The sequence below is a fragment of the Aquila chrysaetos genome, chromosome Z, assembly GCF_900496995.4.
Source record: "Aquila chrysaetos chrysaetos chromosome Z, bAquChr1.4, whole genome shotgun sequence".
Classification (NCBI taxonomy): Eukaryota; Metazoa; Chordata; class Aves; order Accipitriformes; family Accipitridae; genus Aquila; species Aquila chrysaetos.
The window spans coordinates 31,734,020-31,749,273 of NC_044030.1; the positions used below are offsets into that span (position 1 = coordinate 31,734,020).

General features: G+C 38.5%; 1 protein-coding gene across 3 annotated transcripts in view; it reads right to left on the reverse strand.

Moving 5' to 3' along the window:
- Positions 1–1,729: 1,729 nt before the first annotated feature.
- The window catches only part of LOC115336590 (S-adenosylmethionine synthase-like), a 33,116-nt gene continuing 19,591 nt past the window's right edge, over positions 1,730–15,254 (reverse strand). For all 3 annotated transcript variants that reach the window (XM_030003848.2, XM_030003852.2, XM_030003850.2), the window contains 5 exons: positions 14,879–15,022; positions 13,402–13,620; positions 11,847–12,029; positions 9,079–9,212; positions 1,730–5,777 (listed from right to left, as the gene is read on the reverse strand). In XM_030003848.2, the coding sequence (XP_029859708.1) occupies positions 5,675–5,777; positions 9,079–9,212; positions 11,847–12,029; positions 13,402–13,620; positions 14,879–15,022 (783 nt within the window). In that variant the 3' untranslated portion in view covers positions 1,730–5,674. The remainder of the gene's footprint in view (positions 5,778–9,078; positions 9,213–11,846; positions 12,030–13,401; positions 13,621–14,878; positions 15,023–15,254) is intronic.

Genomic DNA, 15,254 nt, shown 5'->3' on the forward strand with positions numbered 1-15,254 from the left:
ACTTTGAGACGATCCCAGACACCCCCAAATTCTGTAAGGTTTCAGGTGGCCATGCTTACGTTCTCCTGCAGAGAGGAGTTTTACTTCCCCGTCAACTTCCATGAACTAAGAACTTGCAGTCCTTCATGCTGCTGTGTAAATTACAGGGGCATGGCGTCTTGTGCTTCCCTCACTGTTCTGTAATGGCTTACCAATCAAGAAGTGTGGTGTTAAAGGCCAGTAGATTTGTACAGAGATCCCATGTTTTTGTATCACTTATTAAAAAAAAAAAGTTTAAATTATCAAAGTCAGATTATATGGAGAACTTCCTTCTATCTGTTACAGCGGTCAGCTGCTATTTTTCTCTTGCAATTCTCCCTATAAGAAAACCTCTTTTGCTACCATGAATCATACTACCATCTCCACTTTGAGAACAGCACACTCCCTGTTCACAGCAGGAGCATCCTACCTGCAAGCCCACTTTGGTTTGTGACTTTTCCAATTATTTTTTTCAGGCAAAGGCTGGAATCATTTTGGATGAACAAACACTGATAGTTAGACATGCTACACCATACTGTTCTGCTCATTGTCCCTTGTCCTGTCATTCACCTACATATTCCTCTTCAAACACTCATTCATACAAGGCCACTGGAAAAGGAACAGGATCTTTTATAAGGAATGACAGAAGCAATCCTTCTGTGTTTGCAGGTCTAGATTTTTTGTTAGTAACTTTCTTACTCCCAAAAGGAGGACTCTTGTCGCAGGTGGAATATGAGGCAACTAAAACTCATACTTCAGCTTAAATGAAGACAGGTTTCTGGCATACCTTCACTAACGGACTGAGTGACCTGGGCAAAAATGACCTCTTTTTTTGGGTTGCTTGTGGGGTTTTTTTTGCCAACCAGCTTTAACATGGCCCTCTTCCAGTGCTAAGCCTCACATTTACCTCAGCACAGAAGAGTTGGCCCAAAGGCTGGAAGAAACAGCTGAGGATGACAGGGCAGCAGGACTATTTATTTCTTTCAGCAGCAGTACAGGCTTATGCCTGCTTGAAATGCCCTTAAACCTACTGTCTGAGAATCTTGGTTCTCTATCAATGTGTACATTTTTAATGTATGAAAATTAGCAAATAAAATTAAATCAGTGAAAAATGACTGTATTTAAAACTTTGCAGTTTTACTACTTACGCAAGAGAGATTTGACTGTTGAGAAAGGATCTCGGCACAAATAATCCAAAATTTCAGTCCAAAAATCGTATGCAGATAGGCACCAAGTGGGAGGTCTGGTACTAAAAGCTTGACCTAAAGATTTGTACAATTCCTCTGGTTGCTTGAAATTGCTCAGATAGCACAGTCATAGCCTACAGTGGGAGTTTGTCGTAAGAAAGATTGCAGGAGCAGTAACTATCTGTTACACATGAAGGAAGTGTAAGAAAAAATGTAGGATAAGAAGCAGGAATGTTATATTTGAAAAAATCGGGATGGATTTGGCACTACAACTACTGCAGGTATGTGAGGAAAGCCTTGATGTAGATGCAGTTTTTCGGGCCAAAAAGTTTAGAAGAATGCCTGGGTAATATTTTACTGACCTGTCTTTTTAAATATTCAGGACTATACCAGAAAGGTCAAGCAGACCACTAAGTAAGATGCAGTTTGAAATCTGTGCAGCTGTCTAGAAGGCTCTCCATTAGCGGGGCTGACCTTTTTATTTATTGCTGAGACGGAAGTGTGGTAAAATGCTCCAGTTTTCAACAGTACTTGGCAAAAAAGAGTAATGTTGTATTTTTATTTATGCAGCTTGAGAGGCCTATGGATTTTTTTTGAAGTTGTTAAAGGCAGTAAGGCTTATCCATTTATAAGCTGGCATCATCCCTGTTGAAAAGCACAGGAAAACAAGGTTGTGCCATCTGTTACTAATTTGCATCCCAGTTCTGACAGCCACACTGGACTGCTGCAGGATAGTTGAGCTCCTGATGAAAAAGCTCTGCTCCAGCCTTCCTGTTTTAACTCTCATCCAGTTCTCTTCCTTCTACAGCCTCACCCAGGATGAGGCAAGGGTCATTCTGTCCAAAAATCTTGCGTGAGGAAGGTGGTAAAGAAGGGATTTCCTTTTGTATTATAAGGTCAAGGCAAGGCAAAGCTATAAGCTTAGGAATTATTACATGAAAAGTTCATTCTCTCTATTAGCATGTAATAAAAGATATGCACTTTAATTTCCATTCCAGTAATTGCTTTCAGCTCCTTAGGAATAAAATTAATTAAATAGTAATGAATTAGCATTCTACTTTGCATTTCTCTATATAGCATTTAATCAAAATATAGCTAGGAAAACAGCATATATAATAATGTCTGCATGGCTCTAGGTAGGGTTTATTAGGTTCAGCACAGCTGAAAAACTATTTCAAAAGTACACCTTGGAAGGAAGATTAAATACATCTCCAGGGTTTGTATTTTTTAGTGCAGCTGCTCTTGTGATGTACTCCAAAAGCATAAGTCACAAAGCTAATCCTGACACAAAGCAAACAGAACGGGATTGACCTTTCTTAATTTAATGTCTTCATTTTGCATGCAGAGACCCTTCATCTCTTCTGAGACCAGAAGTATACAAAAAGCACTTTCAGAGCCGAGCTGGCACTTCTGTTTCATTCATTTTCTTCCCTAATTGGCTAGTCTAGGTTTGAGTGAAACTATGCCCCTTTGAAAGATTTAGGTTTAATTCTGCCTCATGCAATCCAGGAAGAATCATCTATTGGCTTTTGGAAGTGCCCATCCAAATTCACTATTTGAAAAAATCATTTTCTAGAACAGCCACTAATACCTCCACATGTTACAGTGTACAGTACACCCAAGTAATTTTCTGCAATACAGATTCTTCATTCATGTAGCTTTTTTGTATTAGTTGAATATCTGTACAGCCTTCTACTTTGGATGAAGTTGCAAAACACAATGCATAAACTATTGTGGTCTTCTTCTGATGTGCAATTATAATTTTTTTCTTAGACTATGAGCCATTATATTCTGGGAGATTTTTATAACATAGCATAACCACATATTTCAAAGAAGAGCCTGTTCCTTTGATATTAAAATAACAAGTTTAATAAAGCAATAGTTGCAGCATTTGGAAGTAAAAATATTTTGATTGATCCTTGTGTATGTAGGCTACATTATAATTTAGCTAAACTTTCAGCAATAACTGCCATTTTAATGCTTATGGCTGATTTGGGCACCCTTTTTTATTTTTGAGGTTCCAGCTCTATTGATTGATTTCTAGAATGATAATGCGAAAACATGCCAATCGTTCAAAGAAAATTACTTCACTGCTTTTGTGGAGCAATAGTTTTGTCTCTGACTTCGGATTAGATGCTACAAATTTAGCAGAGATAGCTTTTCTCTGTTTGCTTGTTTCGAACAAGGCATATGTCTTTTGCTGTTCTTGAGAAAAAAGTTTATGTAGGGCAAATTAGCTACCCTATGTAAGTAAAACTAATTCACTAGTTATTAGAAGACTTGCTAAAATTTGTAGGCAGTATCTCTGGAGATTGGATGTATACTGTACCTGTTCCAATCTGTGGTTAGGGATTTCTTCTGCAGCTGGGGCTCCTAGCTACTTTGAAACATAAATCAACAACAAGGGGAAAGAAAGATTTGTCATCTGGAGACAAAGACTATCCAACTCCTTGAAGAAAAAGTCTGTAGCTTTGATCTCAAGTCTATTTATAGGAAGCCAGAGAGTAAGGTGAAAGTAGTGTTGTAGAAACGTGTTATTACTGTCTGAAACACACAGTGGTCCAATTTGCTCCTGTAGGCTCCAGCTGTCTAACAGAAAGGCCTAAGCTCTGCTTTTTTTTTTTTTACAATGAGCAATGATTAAGAGCCACCTCCATTGAACAAATCATTTCCTTGTTAAATTTAACAAGAGACTTTTTCTTCATCAAAATGCTCTTCGCATCACAGCTTCTTACCAAAGCACTGTTCAACTTTGGAAGTATGTATGATGACAATAAAATTGATAATTGTAATTGAGACAGCTGTAAAATTGAGACTATATGCCCATTTACTGAATCCTCTTTCAAAAGGTCATTATAGTCAGTTTACTGTACAGTGATCTCTGCAATCCCTTGCCATTTAAACATTGTACCCCTGTATTACTAAATTGGAAGTTATGCTGACATTTCAAATTTTTAGCAAGCTACTTTACTATTCCCTAGACAATACCAATTTGAACAAATTTTATTAAAGGTTAATGACACGTTTTATGCATACATGGCCCTATGCATACTAAACTGGATTAGTTTCAGGTAAAGGCAGGGTCCAGGGTCCTGTGATAAAAAGGAAAATTCGTCATTAAATAGAAAACTGGAAAAAAGCCCACAAAAAAATTGCAGCTTTTATTCCAGAAATGAATTTAGTTTTTTACAGAACAAAAAAAAAAATGTGGGTTTTGTAGGTCACAAGACTGACTGCAGGGCTACTGTGCTAGATCAGGTTAACTGTACCAGGCCCGGTAAGGCGCAGCTACAGCCATACAGTGACCTCACTTCAGCTCTGGTCTGTCAAAGGAGCAGTGGATCGATTGGTCTTTACGTGAAAGCAAGCAGCTTTTGAAAACTTGCTTGAGACTAATGTTATATTCAACTACTTGCATTTGATTAGACTTACCACTGAAGCCTATATTTTTCCCTTATTGGGGATGGGGTAGCCATATTGCTTAATTGTCTCTTAAAATTCCATGATACTAAGTAAAAGCGGTTACAGCATTCCAACATTCTATCTTAGTTTATGATTTGATGATAAATTTGTTTGCCAGAATTGCTACTTTCTGTATACAAGCCTTTTCAGCTTCTCTAGTCCTTGAAGAGAAGGTAAATTATTTTGAATTCTCTCTCTCCATTTTGTGCTTTCAGCCAGAGAAGTCAAAGGAAGGGAATAATCTACAATTGTTTTTTACAATTTTTTTTAACATTTCAGAAATGACCAAATGAAACTTAATTGAAACTTTATATAGACAATTTCAATTCACGCAGACATGGAAAATTTCAGTTTGAGAAGGAGTAAATATAAATAAATAAAAGAATTACAACACAGGAGTTCATCAGTTTTCACAGATTCACCTACAAAACTGTAATGTTAAAAGCAAACAGATGACACTACCTTATAGCTAAGTATATTTAGGGTTACAATGAACAATGTTCCGAAATGTTTTTTTTTTACTAATTTGCTTGGACTAGAAGGACCATAACTAAAGCTGTAGTGATGGAAGTACTGGCCCAAATAATTATGGCAATTTGTGCTAATACTGCTTTCCTCTTACAGGGAGCTGTTGGAAGTTACCTCACCAACTTCCATCTACTTCAGTACAAAGTTAACTGGGTAAGCAGTAGTGGGCTTCCCTGGCAGAACAGGAATGACTTCAACTTCCACAACCATCTGTGCACTTAGTATCTGATAACAGCCAAAGGCCTAAATTGTTCACACATTACCAAAGACAAAGCTGAAGAGTATGTTAGATAGACCAGCATGCATTTAAAGTGTGAGGCCACTATGAAAGTTAGAAATTAAATACGAATAATTTTAAGTAAATCTATTAACTACAGAATGCCATTTAAAAAACAGTAGATACAGTCTTTTCTTGAACAGCTTGAAATTTTACCTGATTATTAAACCACCTGTCAGTTACATGAAACATTCTGAAAATCTTAATACACAAGCTTTTTGGGTATTTCCCATGTAAATTCTTCTCTCCCAAAGTGCCCATAGCATGCTGTTTTTTGATAGATTGGCCTCTTCAAATCCAGCTCCCTTAATGAAAAGAAAAAAAAAGCAAATCTTACAGTTAACTCTACTCCAATGTATATTATGATTTAGACACATCAGAGGGATAATCAGTATTATCCCTGGAAGAAAGACAATAAAACCTAGGTGTTGTTTCCTTGCGCAATCACACGGATTTACAGCAGGAAAGGTAGTGAGCTGATGGTTTCAATTTTAAAGTGACTAGAAACAGTCAGCTTTCTTCAAATGTATCAGAGATGCAGTAAGTATGCAGTTAGGCTTTATAAGCATTACAGTGCAGAAGCATTACAATTGGAATAAAGTTCAACTATACCTGTGCAAGCATCAATGTGTTTTCTGTTATTGCAAATGTAATATAGAATATTTTCTAATGCTACTGTGCCAGAAAGACAATGCTGATCTCAAAAGAAGCAGCCAAAGATGATAATCTAGCAGACTGGGTAACTGTGGAAGTTTAACTACTTATATAGATGCACAAACTCACCATTTAGAATAGGGCTTAACACTGATTATGGCTAGATAAATAATGAAGGTGAAAGTCATGATTATTGCTTTTTAGCCTGCATAATACAGCAGATTGAAGCTCTGCTAAATGATTAGCTACAGGTATCTACACAGAAGTTTCTCTTCATTTCATGAAAGGCCTGAAACATTTTCTTCTACTTGGGCTTTCTTCTATTTGGTGTTATGTTTTTTAATTATCTTTGAAAGCACACTTAAAATAGATTATATCATCACCTGCTGGAGAGAAAATTGGTGGAGGAATGGCAAAGTAAAGAAAGAACCACAAATACTAACAGGGTAATGAATACGTTTTAGATGGTGAAGAGATTACACATTCTTGCACTTACAGGGTCATTTATGAGGTACAGCAGCTAAGTTTTGTTTCAAGTAATATTTTGTGCAACATGATCATATGCTGCAATGGCTACTACAGTCATTTGTGCTTGACCCTAATACAAAAGCCATCACAATGTGAGTGCTGACTACATGAAAAGAAAGACATCATGAAGTACTTTGGTGCATAGTTGATTAGAATGGATTGCCAGCACCATTTACAGGATTTTAAAAATTGTGAGGTAACATTTAACAAGGAAGCATTCACTAAACAATGCTCATGTTTTTGCCTGCTTTCTTACTCCCTTACTGCCTTCACCACTTCCAGGGCTGTGATAATGCATTTTAAAAATGCAGCATTTTTGAGCACACCGAATCAAGGAAAGTGTCTGGGAACCACCACACAAATTACTGATGGCGATGAACTGTCATAATGACAAAGGCAAAGAAGAGATTTGATTATACTTGTGAACTGATAACACTTGGAAAACATTACGTAGCAACAGAAGTTGCCATAATGCCTTGCATTATCTCTGACTATTAAAAATATGTCAGCTCTACCCTCAGCGTGTATATTCAGGAAGCATTCTGAAAAGGAGTACAAAAGGCTGGCTACACCAGGAAAATGTTGATGTAGCTTGTCAGAAATGTCTTTCCTTTTTTTAAGGGAAAAAAAAGAGACTTCCTATTCACTGATGTTGACATTTCTCCCCTCAGAGTCAAATAAGCTCAAGATTCCTCTGGAATATAGAGACTAGAATGACATTAATAGCTCTGGATTTAAAAGAGAAGTGAATCATTACAAGCATGTTCTTCGAATAATGAGATATCTAACATGTACGTTTTAGCATTTTGGAACAAAGGTCTTAAAACTTGCATTGCTGAAAGTGACAAAGTGGTTCCTTTCTGCATGGAGTCAGCTTCTTGCTGGTAGCTATCTCAGGCTTGAGCTCCCATGTTGTATTTCACAGAGTTTAATAAGGGGTGAGATTACAGTGTGGCTACTCCCTTAGAAGAGCAAAGAGATAGTGTTTCTCTCCATTAATTGCATATTTCATGAAACTTTTAAGAAGTCCAGCCTGTCAAGTTTGGTGAAAATCAGCCAAGAGATTCCAAAGTTCTTCAGGACTGAGATAAGCCTGTACCATTAGGTCTTAGGAAGCTGTACTACAAATAGGCAAGAAGCTCTACCTCCTAAGAGTTCATATAAAACATCATATGAGTCAGTCATGAAAGGGAGAAAAAGAAGGAAAAATACTAGGGTCAAATTACAGCTCCCTGGAATGTAGGTGGCTAACTGCTGATAAGCACAGGTGCTGATCTGCTTTTCTCCTCCAGCCCTTTCTTCTCTCAAAGAAAAGGGTAATTCCCATGCTTCTTTAAGCGTAAGGATTATGTTTGCCTAAAGACCTGCTTTTTCAGGTTCAGAAATATTCCAGAAAGGAATATGGCTGGGTTGGCTGCAGGAGGCCATGTAAGTAGGATTGGATTTTCTTGTCCTCTCTGACTGTATGATACTTCTGATCACAACTGAATTTTCACTTAAAGACAGCTCATCTCATGACAGGATTTTTATTCTTTTTCTGTTTTTTAAATGCATAGAATATTTCAGTGGCTTACCAAATCTTAAGAGAGCATTTAAGAAACCTAAATTCCTTTTTAATTAAGTTTAGTTGACTTCAAACAGGCTGCAGAAGAATGCATGACAGCTACAGACAGGCTCTCAGTGTTCAGTTTTTCTGATGCAGATAAGGTAGGTTACACTTACACCTCATGAAGAAGCTAGTTACTTGAGGGTGTTCTTTTCTCTTCTGGGCTAATAGCCAAAATCCCCAGAACAGCAACAGCAAACACCATACTGTCACTATTGTGGTAGGGTGACACTCAGCTTCTGTACATGAGCAAGGGCAAATGACAGCACAGAACATTCTACTCATTTTAACGGGATTGCTTGTGAAGTGAGGGCACCAGAACCTTTCCATCTTGTGGCAGCTGTCTCACAAGTTGTTGCCACCTAAGGATCAAAGGCAGGGAGACCATTCTTAGCCTGGTACTTCTTTCAGAAAGAGCCAGTATTTCTGGTGCCTTCCAGATAAGGCAGGGATTAGGAGTCTTACACATCCTGTAAACAGACTGGAAAGCCTAACTACATCTACTGTTAAATTTAAATTTTACTTTACCAAGCACACTACCACCTGGCTAGTGAACTACAACGTAGCACACTACCAGGGTTACTGGTGTAATTTGGACCCGTCTTACTTATTAGTACATTTTGTGACCAGATTTATGAATTGGCCCTTGTATGTTGTACTGGGTACATGGGTCAGGCAAAAGCAGAAATGACAGCAATTAGAGATTTATGATGAAGATGACTTTCATGAGGTTAGGAGCCAGAAACTTTTTAACATTAAATGTTAAAGACAGCATTGAAAACATTATTCTCTTCCGTAAATACTAATAGCACACAAACCTTATGATAGCTCCAAGGCGTAGATCAAAGTTTTTCTGCACAATCTCAAGCAGTTCTTCTTCAGATCTGTCTGATGTTCCATAATGAAACACTGAGATTGCAAGAGGATGACTCAGACCGATAGCATATGATAGCTGTAGAACACATGCATAACAACCCAAACACAGTTAAAAGAGTCCTTCCTATTTTTTGCTTAAGAGAAACGAAAGGCTCATCTTATGTATCAGGGGAAGGTTTCATGCACACCTTTTCTGCATAAAGAAAGCTAGGAGAAACTTTTTTGCTATTTGTCTTTTATGTTAGAAAGTTATCTGTTTTCCTTGGAGAATGCTCAGCCTGGTCAAATATCAGACCCAAGTGACGTTCCTTAAAAGCAAAAGAGGTACTTTCTAATCATCCTCAGATACCGCCATTCTGTGTCCTTCAGCCTCAGCTAGACAAAAGGATTTCATGCCTTTGAGACTGGAGACTCTGAGATCTACAAATATTTCTGGGGTTTTTTTCTGAGGCAGAGAAAAGATTATCTAGGACAAGATGAGAAAAGGCTCCATGTTCCTAAAGCACTCAGACTTGTATTCCCAGAGTAAGTTATTTCTGTGCACTCCCTGGAACTTCATCCAATATTTCCATTTGCTTTTTAAAACACAGCTATCAGAAGCAGACAAAGTAACCCAGGAAGTATTCCCTGTAATTTCACTTCGTTCAAAGGAGGACAGAGGAGCTCTATAGCTCCTTTCTGACATCCAAGAATCACATTAGCTTTTTTTTACCACAGCACTGCACAGCACAGACAGGTTCTCTGGAAATGTATTTGCTTTTATCATTCAGTCCCTTTCCAAAATACAGTCCTGCTGCAGTATAGGCTAACATACACTTCATTTTCTTCCATCATGGTGTATTTGGATGAAAATATGTTTTGCTTTCACTGGTCTTCCTCATTGTGTCTGCTTTCTACAGATTTCAGGAAGTAGTAGTCCAACGGCTCAGATCTATTTATATACTTATTAGTAACCAAGAATTGATTTTTGTTAGAAACAGCCCTAATCATGACTGTCTTCCCCTTAGCTAATTATGAGATCATGCTAAGTCTGTTTTTCATTAACAAATAAGCTGACAATTCTATACCACGCTAAATAAAGCCTACATGGTATCTGTGGTAATATACAGCTGATAAGCCTGCAGTTCTCTCCATTATCCATTTTGCCCTTTCAGTATGAAAAGGTGGTTAGCACAAAAACAATATCTATAGCAGAACCAGATCAGTTGTGAGTCTCAGTGCAGGCTGGCAAGGTCTTCCTGCAGCACACAGACACTAATGGGCTGGAAACACTTTGCATTTCCACTTGATACATTTTTCCTTTTGTTAATCTTTAATCCAGCCTTCTATCTTCACAGGGCATTTGCTTTTCTGCTCTCCCATCCTCCTCTTCACCTCCCATCTTACCTTCACTGCTAATATCTGACATCTCCATAGTTTGCTGTTAAAAAAATCAATCTTGCCTTATCTAGAATCAGGCTTAGGTATTTAAGGAGGGTCTCTGGGAATTACTGGAATAACAACATTCCCACCTAACTCAGGAATTAAGACAGCAATGTGTTCATAAATGCCAGTCAAAATGTGCATACCAAGAAATCAGAAATTTGTCTTCTGTCCCCTCAGAAAAAAAAAAAAATCAACAATTTGTGAACCATCACTATTTGTGCTTGGCTTATTCCCAATCTACCCTTTCCTTGACTAACTCCAAATCTTAAGTTTAATCAGGTATCAAACACAGCACAACATCTAAAGCAAGGGGCCTTGTTCCTAATTGGGATGTTTGGATAATATGATGTCATTGATTGTAACCACATCCAGTGGGCCTCTCCTCTGATACACGGAGAAAGTAAAAGGTTTTAAACACACCTCTGCAGCAAAACATCAGCCAGATCACTGTACTTTTTACTGTAGTAATTTGTTGCACTGGGTTAAAGTTACTACACAGCAGCTACTCAGAATAAGTATGTGTATAAACTAGTATTGCAAACTGCCTAGACAAACTTCAATTGTTTAGCATTCATATTGGGTTCATGTTTAATGATGAAAGTGTCTAGGGGTCAATAAAACACATCTTTCGACTTCTTAGACTTATATTCATGCACAAGGAAGGAAGTGCATTTCTTCTGAGCATGTAAGACTGATGAAAGTTCTTGTTTTAAACTCTTAAAAACAATTGAATTTTGCTTTTAATCACACCTTACACCATAGTAGTATACTAGGAACACACAGTAGAGAACTCATGGTAACTTTAAGGTAATTTCAAATACAGTTTAATATGGTTTAATTTACAACTAATATGACCATATAGTACAGCAGGTTGCACAACTACGTCTAGACACTGCTAACATAACCCTATAATGTACTGTGCAGCCCAGGTTGGAGTACTGGGCGTGCGTGTGTGTGCAGAGGATCACTAGACTTGCTGGAAGTAAAAGCAAGGATGATGCAAAGAAGTATCCAAACCAGGGATGGCAACAGAGTTGCAGAAAGAATACCACTGTGAACACACTCCTTGCTTCAGGACCATCCTGGCCTGTGTCTTTGGCTTTCCTCATAGGGGGACCCCTTAATACCACACCCCCAAGAGGAACTTCCTGGAGCCCCAATCTAGTATGAGAAGAGCTTTTCTGAAACTGGAGCGGGGCTGTGATCGTAGTATGTGTTCTGAGGGGGTGACCACACATGAGACAGAATTTCTGTTATGGTGTATTACTTTCACGGTTGCTTTTACCTGGATTAGTACTCTTTTACAGAGACCAGCTTTCACCAGAGATTTTGCGATCCAACGAGCTGCATATGCTGCAGAACGATCAACTTTGGAGGGATCTTTTCCAGAGAATGCACCTCCACCATGGGCTCCCCAGCCTCCGTAGGTATCAACAATGATCTTTCTGCCAGTCAGTCCAGCATCACTCTGCAGGACAAACAATTGAATACATTCATGAGACACAACAGTTTACCCAGTCCCATACTGGGTTATTGGGTATAGCTTTGTTTTGTATTTGCCACAGATAGACCCATTGTTCACAGTGTTCACCTTCAGATGCAACTGTTTAATTAATGAATAAGGTCTACATGACTGGAGTATTTTTCAGAGATGTATTAAGCCATCTGTGCTGTAGTCACTTTTGAAGACTGATAAGAATGTGGCACAACATCACAAACATTGCACTCCCTTCAAATAAGCAATCATTAAATACTGTCTCTGGATTACTGGCCAATGACTTCACTCAGTAACACTTGATGGAGGCCAAGAATTTAGAAGGACAAAAGCCCTCCTGAAGAACAGATCACATAAGACCTAAAAGGTTAACAAGCTTCACTTAGATACACATACTAAAGCTGCAGCTCAGTGTTGCCAGCACAAGAGTACTGAGTTCACCTTAATGGTTCACAAGTGGCACAAGGACCACTTGGTACCCAAGTGCCCCCAATAATGGAGTCCCACCCTCTTGCATGGACTTCTGTCTGCCTCCTACAACTTGATGAGCTGATCCAACTTGTCCAACCAGCAGAGAATTAACTGCCTTTCTGTCAGATTAGCAAAGCTGGTGATGGCAAGCTGATAAATGAACTCCAGAGTGTTGAGAAACTCCATTCTGAAAGACGATAAACTGTGTTAATCCACTAAACCCCAAGTAAGTAATACAGGAATAAAGCTGACATTTATTCTTCAGTGAAAGCAGGATCCCTACATCATTCCAGTGTGATCATAAACACACCTTGTAGTTTTAGGCCTTCATGGAACTCTTTATACAAAATTAGACAGTTTTGTGTAACAAAATGTTTTACAATTTCACAGCAATGACCTGCTTACCTAGTACCAGCACCTGGAAAGCAGAACACATGTCAAATTCTAATGACTATTGAGACTTAATACATTTAAGATCTCCCTTGAAATTAGTTCAGCTTTCTGAATAATTTCAATGTAGAAGATCAGATCTGTTGTAATTTCTGTTTTGATTTTATTGTGAAAGTGAAGAGATACTTGCAGTTAGGCATTTTAGCGTGTAACTTAAGAGCTGGCTTTTGGTCATTTAAAATACTTTCTGGAAGCAAGACAAAGATCCAAGAATCTGTACATTTGGCTGTCTACGCAGGTACAGCTTCAGTTTGCTAGCTGTCCAGTAGGAAAACTCCAGCAAAATGCTTGAAGCTTCCCTGAAAATGTACAGGCTTTCTTGGTTAAATCAGTTCATTGCACTTTTGTTCAAGAGAACATTTAGAAGCATGTGGCAAAGTAGAATACAAGTCTGTATAGGCCGTCCTCTTTCAAAGTACCATACCTTAGGACCACCTTCTACAAACTTTTCACTTGGAAGGAGATGATAAATTGTGTCCTCATCAAGATACTTCTCTGGAATGACTTCTTTAACAACTTTCTCCATTAGCTCCTTCTGTATTTGTTGTAGAGGTACGTCTGGGGCATGATGTACTGAAATCACAAGTGTGTGCACTCGGATGGGCTCCACTGCGCCATTACTTTCCCTGTATTCCATTGTGACCTAGAGAGGACAAAAAAGGGACAGTGAACACTCAAGGCCAACAGCATCAGTTTGAAAACTGACAATGAACCTCACAGTTATTTTCTGCAGAAAAGAATAAACAGATAAAGGCAAATGGGATGAAAAATTATGGATTGTTGCCAATGCTTAAAATCACTGTAAGGAAAAAAAAAATACAGAAAGTACTGAAGTACCACTACCAAAAGACTTAACTGAAGGATATTACATGTATCACCACAGAGAAGGAAAACAACAACAAGAAAGCTACAGAAGCCTAAGATTTTACCAGCAGATGATAAAATCATTCACGGTTTCGCATGTTAACATAACTTCAAATATTGAATCACCAAAGTAAAGCCAAAATAACTTTTGGAGGACCCTGCTAAAATGAGCAACTGTAGATCATGATATGATAAGCTTTGCTACCTACTGCATGGCTTTTATGTACACGCAAATATATACTGGCATTGCTCCATTCTTAGTATAGGTTTTCTTACAGACTAAGAAGGCCTTTCTCCTTTCCCACCCTTCAAAAATTCTTGGATAGATACATCATAAAGAAATCAGTCTATTCACATGTTCTATGCACTGCTGACAAAAGGTAGGGACACAATCCATGTTGCACTGCAACAACAGCGGCAGTATAACTCAATGCAGTTCATCCCCACTAAGCAACAGAAATTAAGACTGAAACACCTTGCTGTCTTGGAAATGCCACACGTATGGCTTTCCTTTCCTCTCCTGCAGATTTCACAGCCTGGAAGACACAGAACTGCCTTTGAGACTGCCAAAGTGCCTCACTCTTATAGTAGGCTCAGTGACTCATCCACTCAGCTCTGCAACACAGCTGTCAGTGGCTCTGACCACTGATCAGACACAGTATACGTGAGGTTTGAATCAAGAACAGCTCTGTTTTAACTGAGAAACCACAGCACTATCCCAGTCCATGCTTCTGGAATGCTGATATTTATTCGGAAAAACCAGCTGATTGTCAGTAATTTGTTAATCTGCTTAATCTCCAGGGGAGAAGAAGCAAAATACAAGTGTTAGTTTGAAGAAACCTGCTAAGACACTAATAGAACAGTTTAAACAAACCATGTGTGCTACTTACAAATGTACCTTATGAAACTCACACCACCGTGGAACATGAAAATGACAGCACCATTTTTGACAAACATGAATTTAGATTTAGTAGCAGACAGGGTAAATTATTTCTATTGTTTCTTACCCTTACAGTTTATACAACTACGTTACGAACCTGTGTTTTCCCATCTGGTCTAACCCAGGGCCATGTTCCATTCCGTTCCAGAGCCTTTATGCTTGCGGTCAGTTTGTGTGCCAGGAGGAGTGTTAAGGGCATGCATTCCTCAGTTTCATCAGTGGCATAGCCAAACATCAAACCCTGCATTGAAAAACAGGGAACTACATTGAAAAACAGGGAAATAAGCCACTCATTTCCACGTTCTCTTTCCATTTCTGCACCTGTCTTTGCCACACAGTACTTTAAAACTGCCCAAACCTAGAAAGAGACAGCAGTAACATGCAGAGTGAATACACTTCGACATATAGCCAGCCTGAAATAACATTTGTGTATCTGCAAGCACAATCACAGCCACAGCACAGTCTGGTTCCCA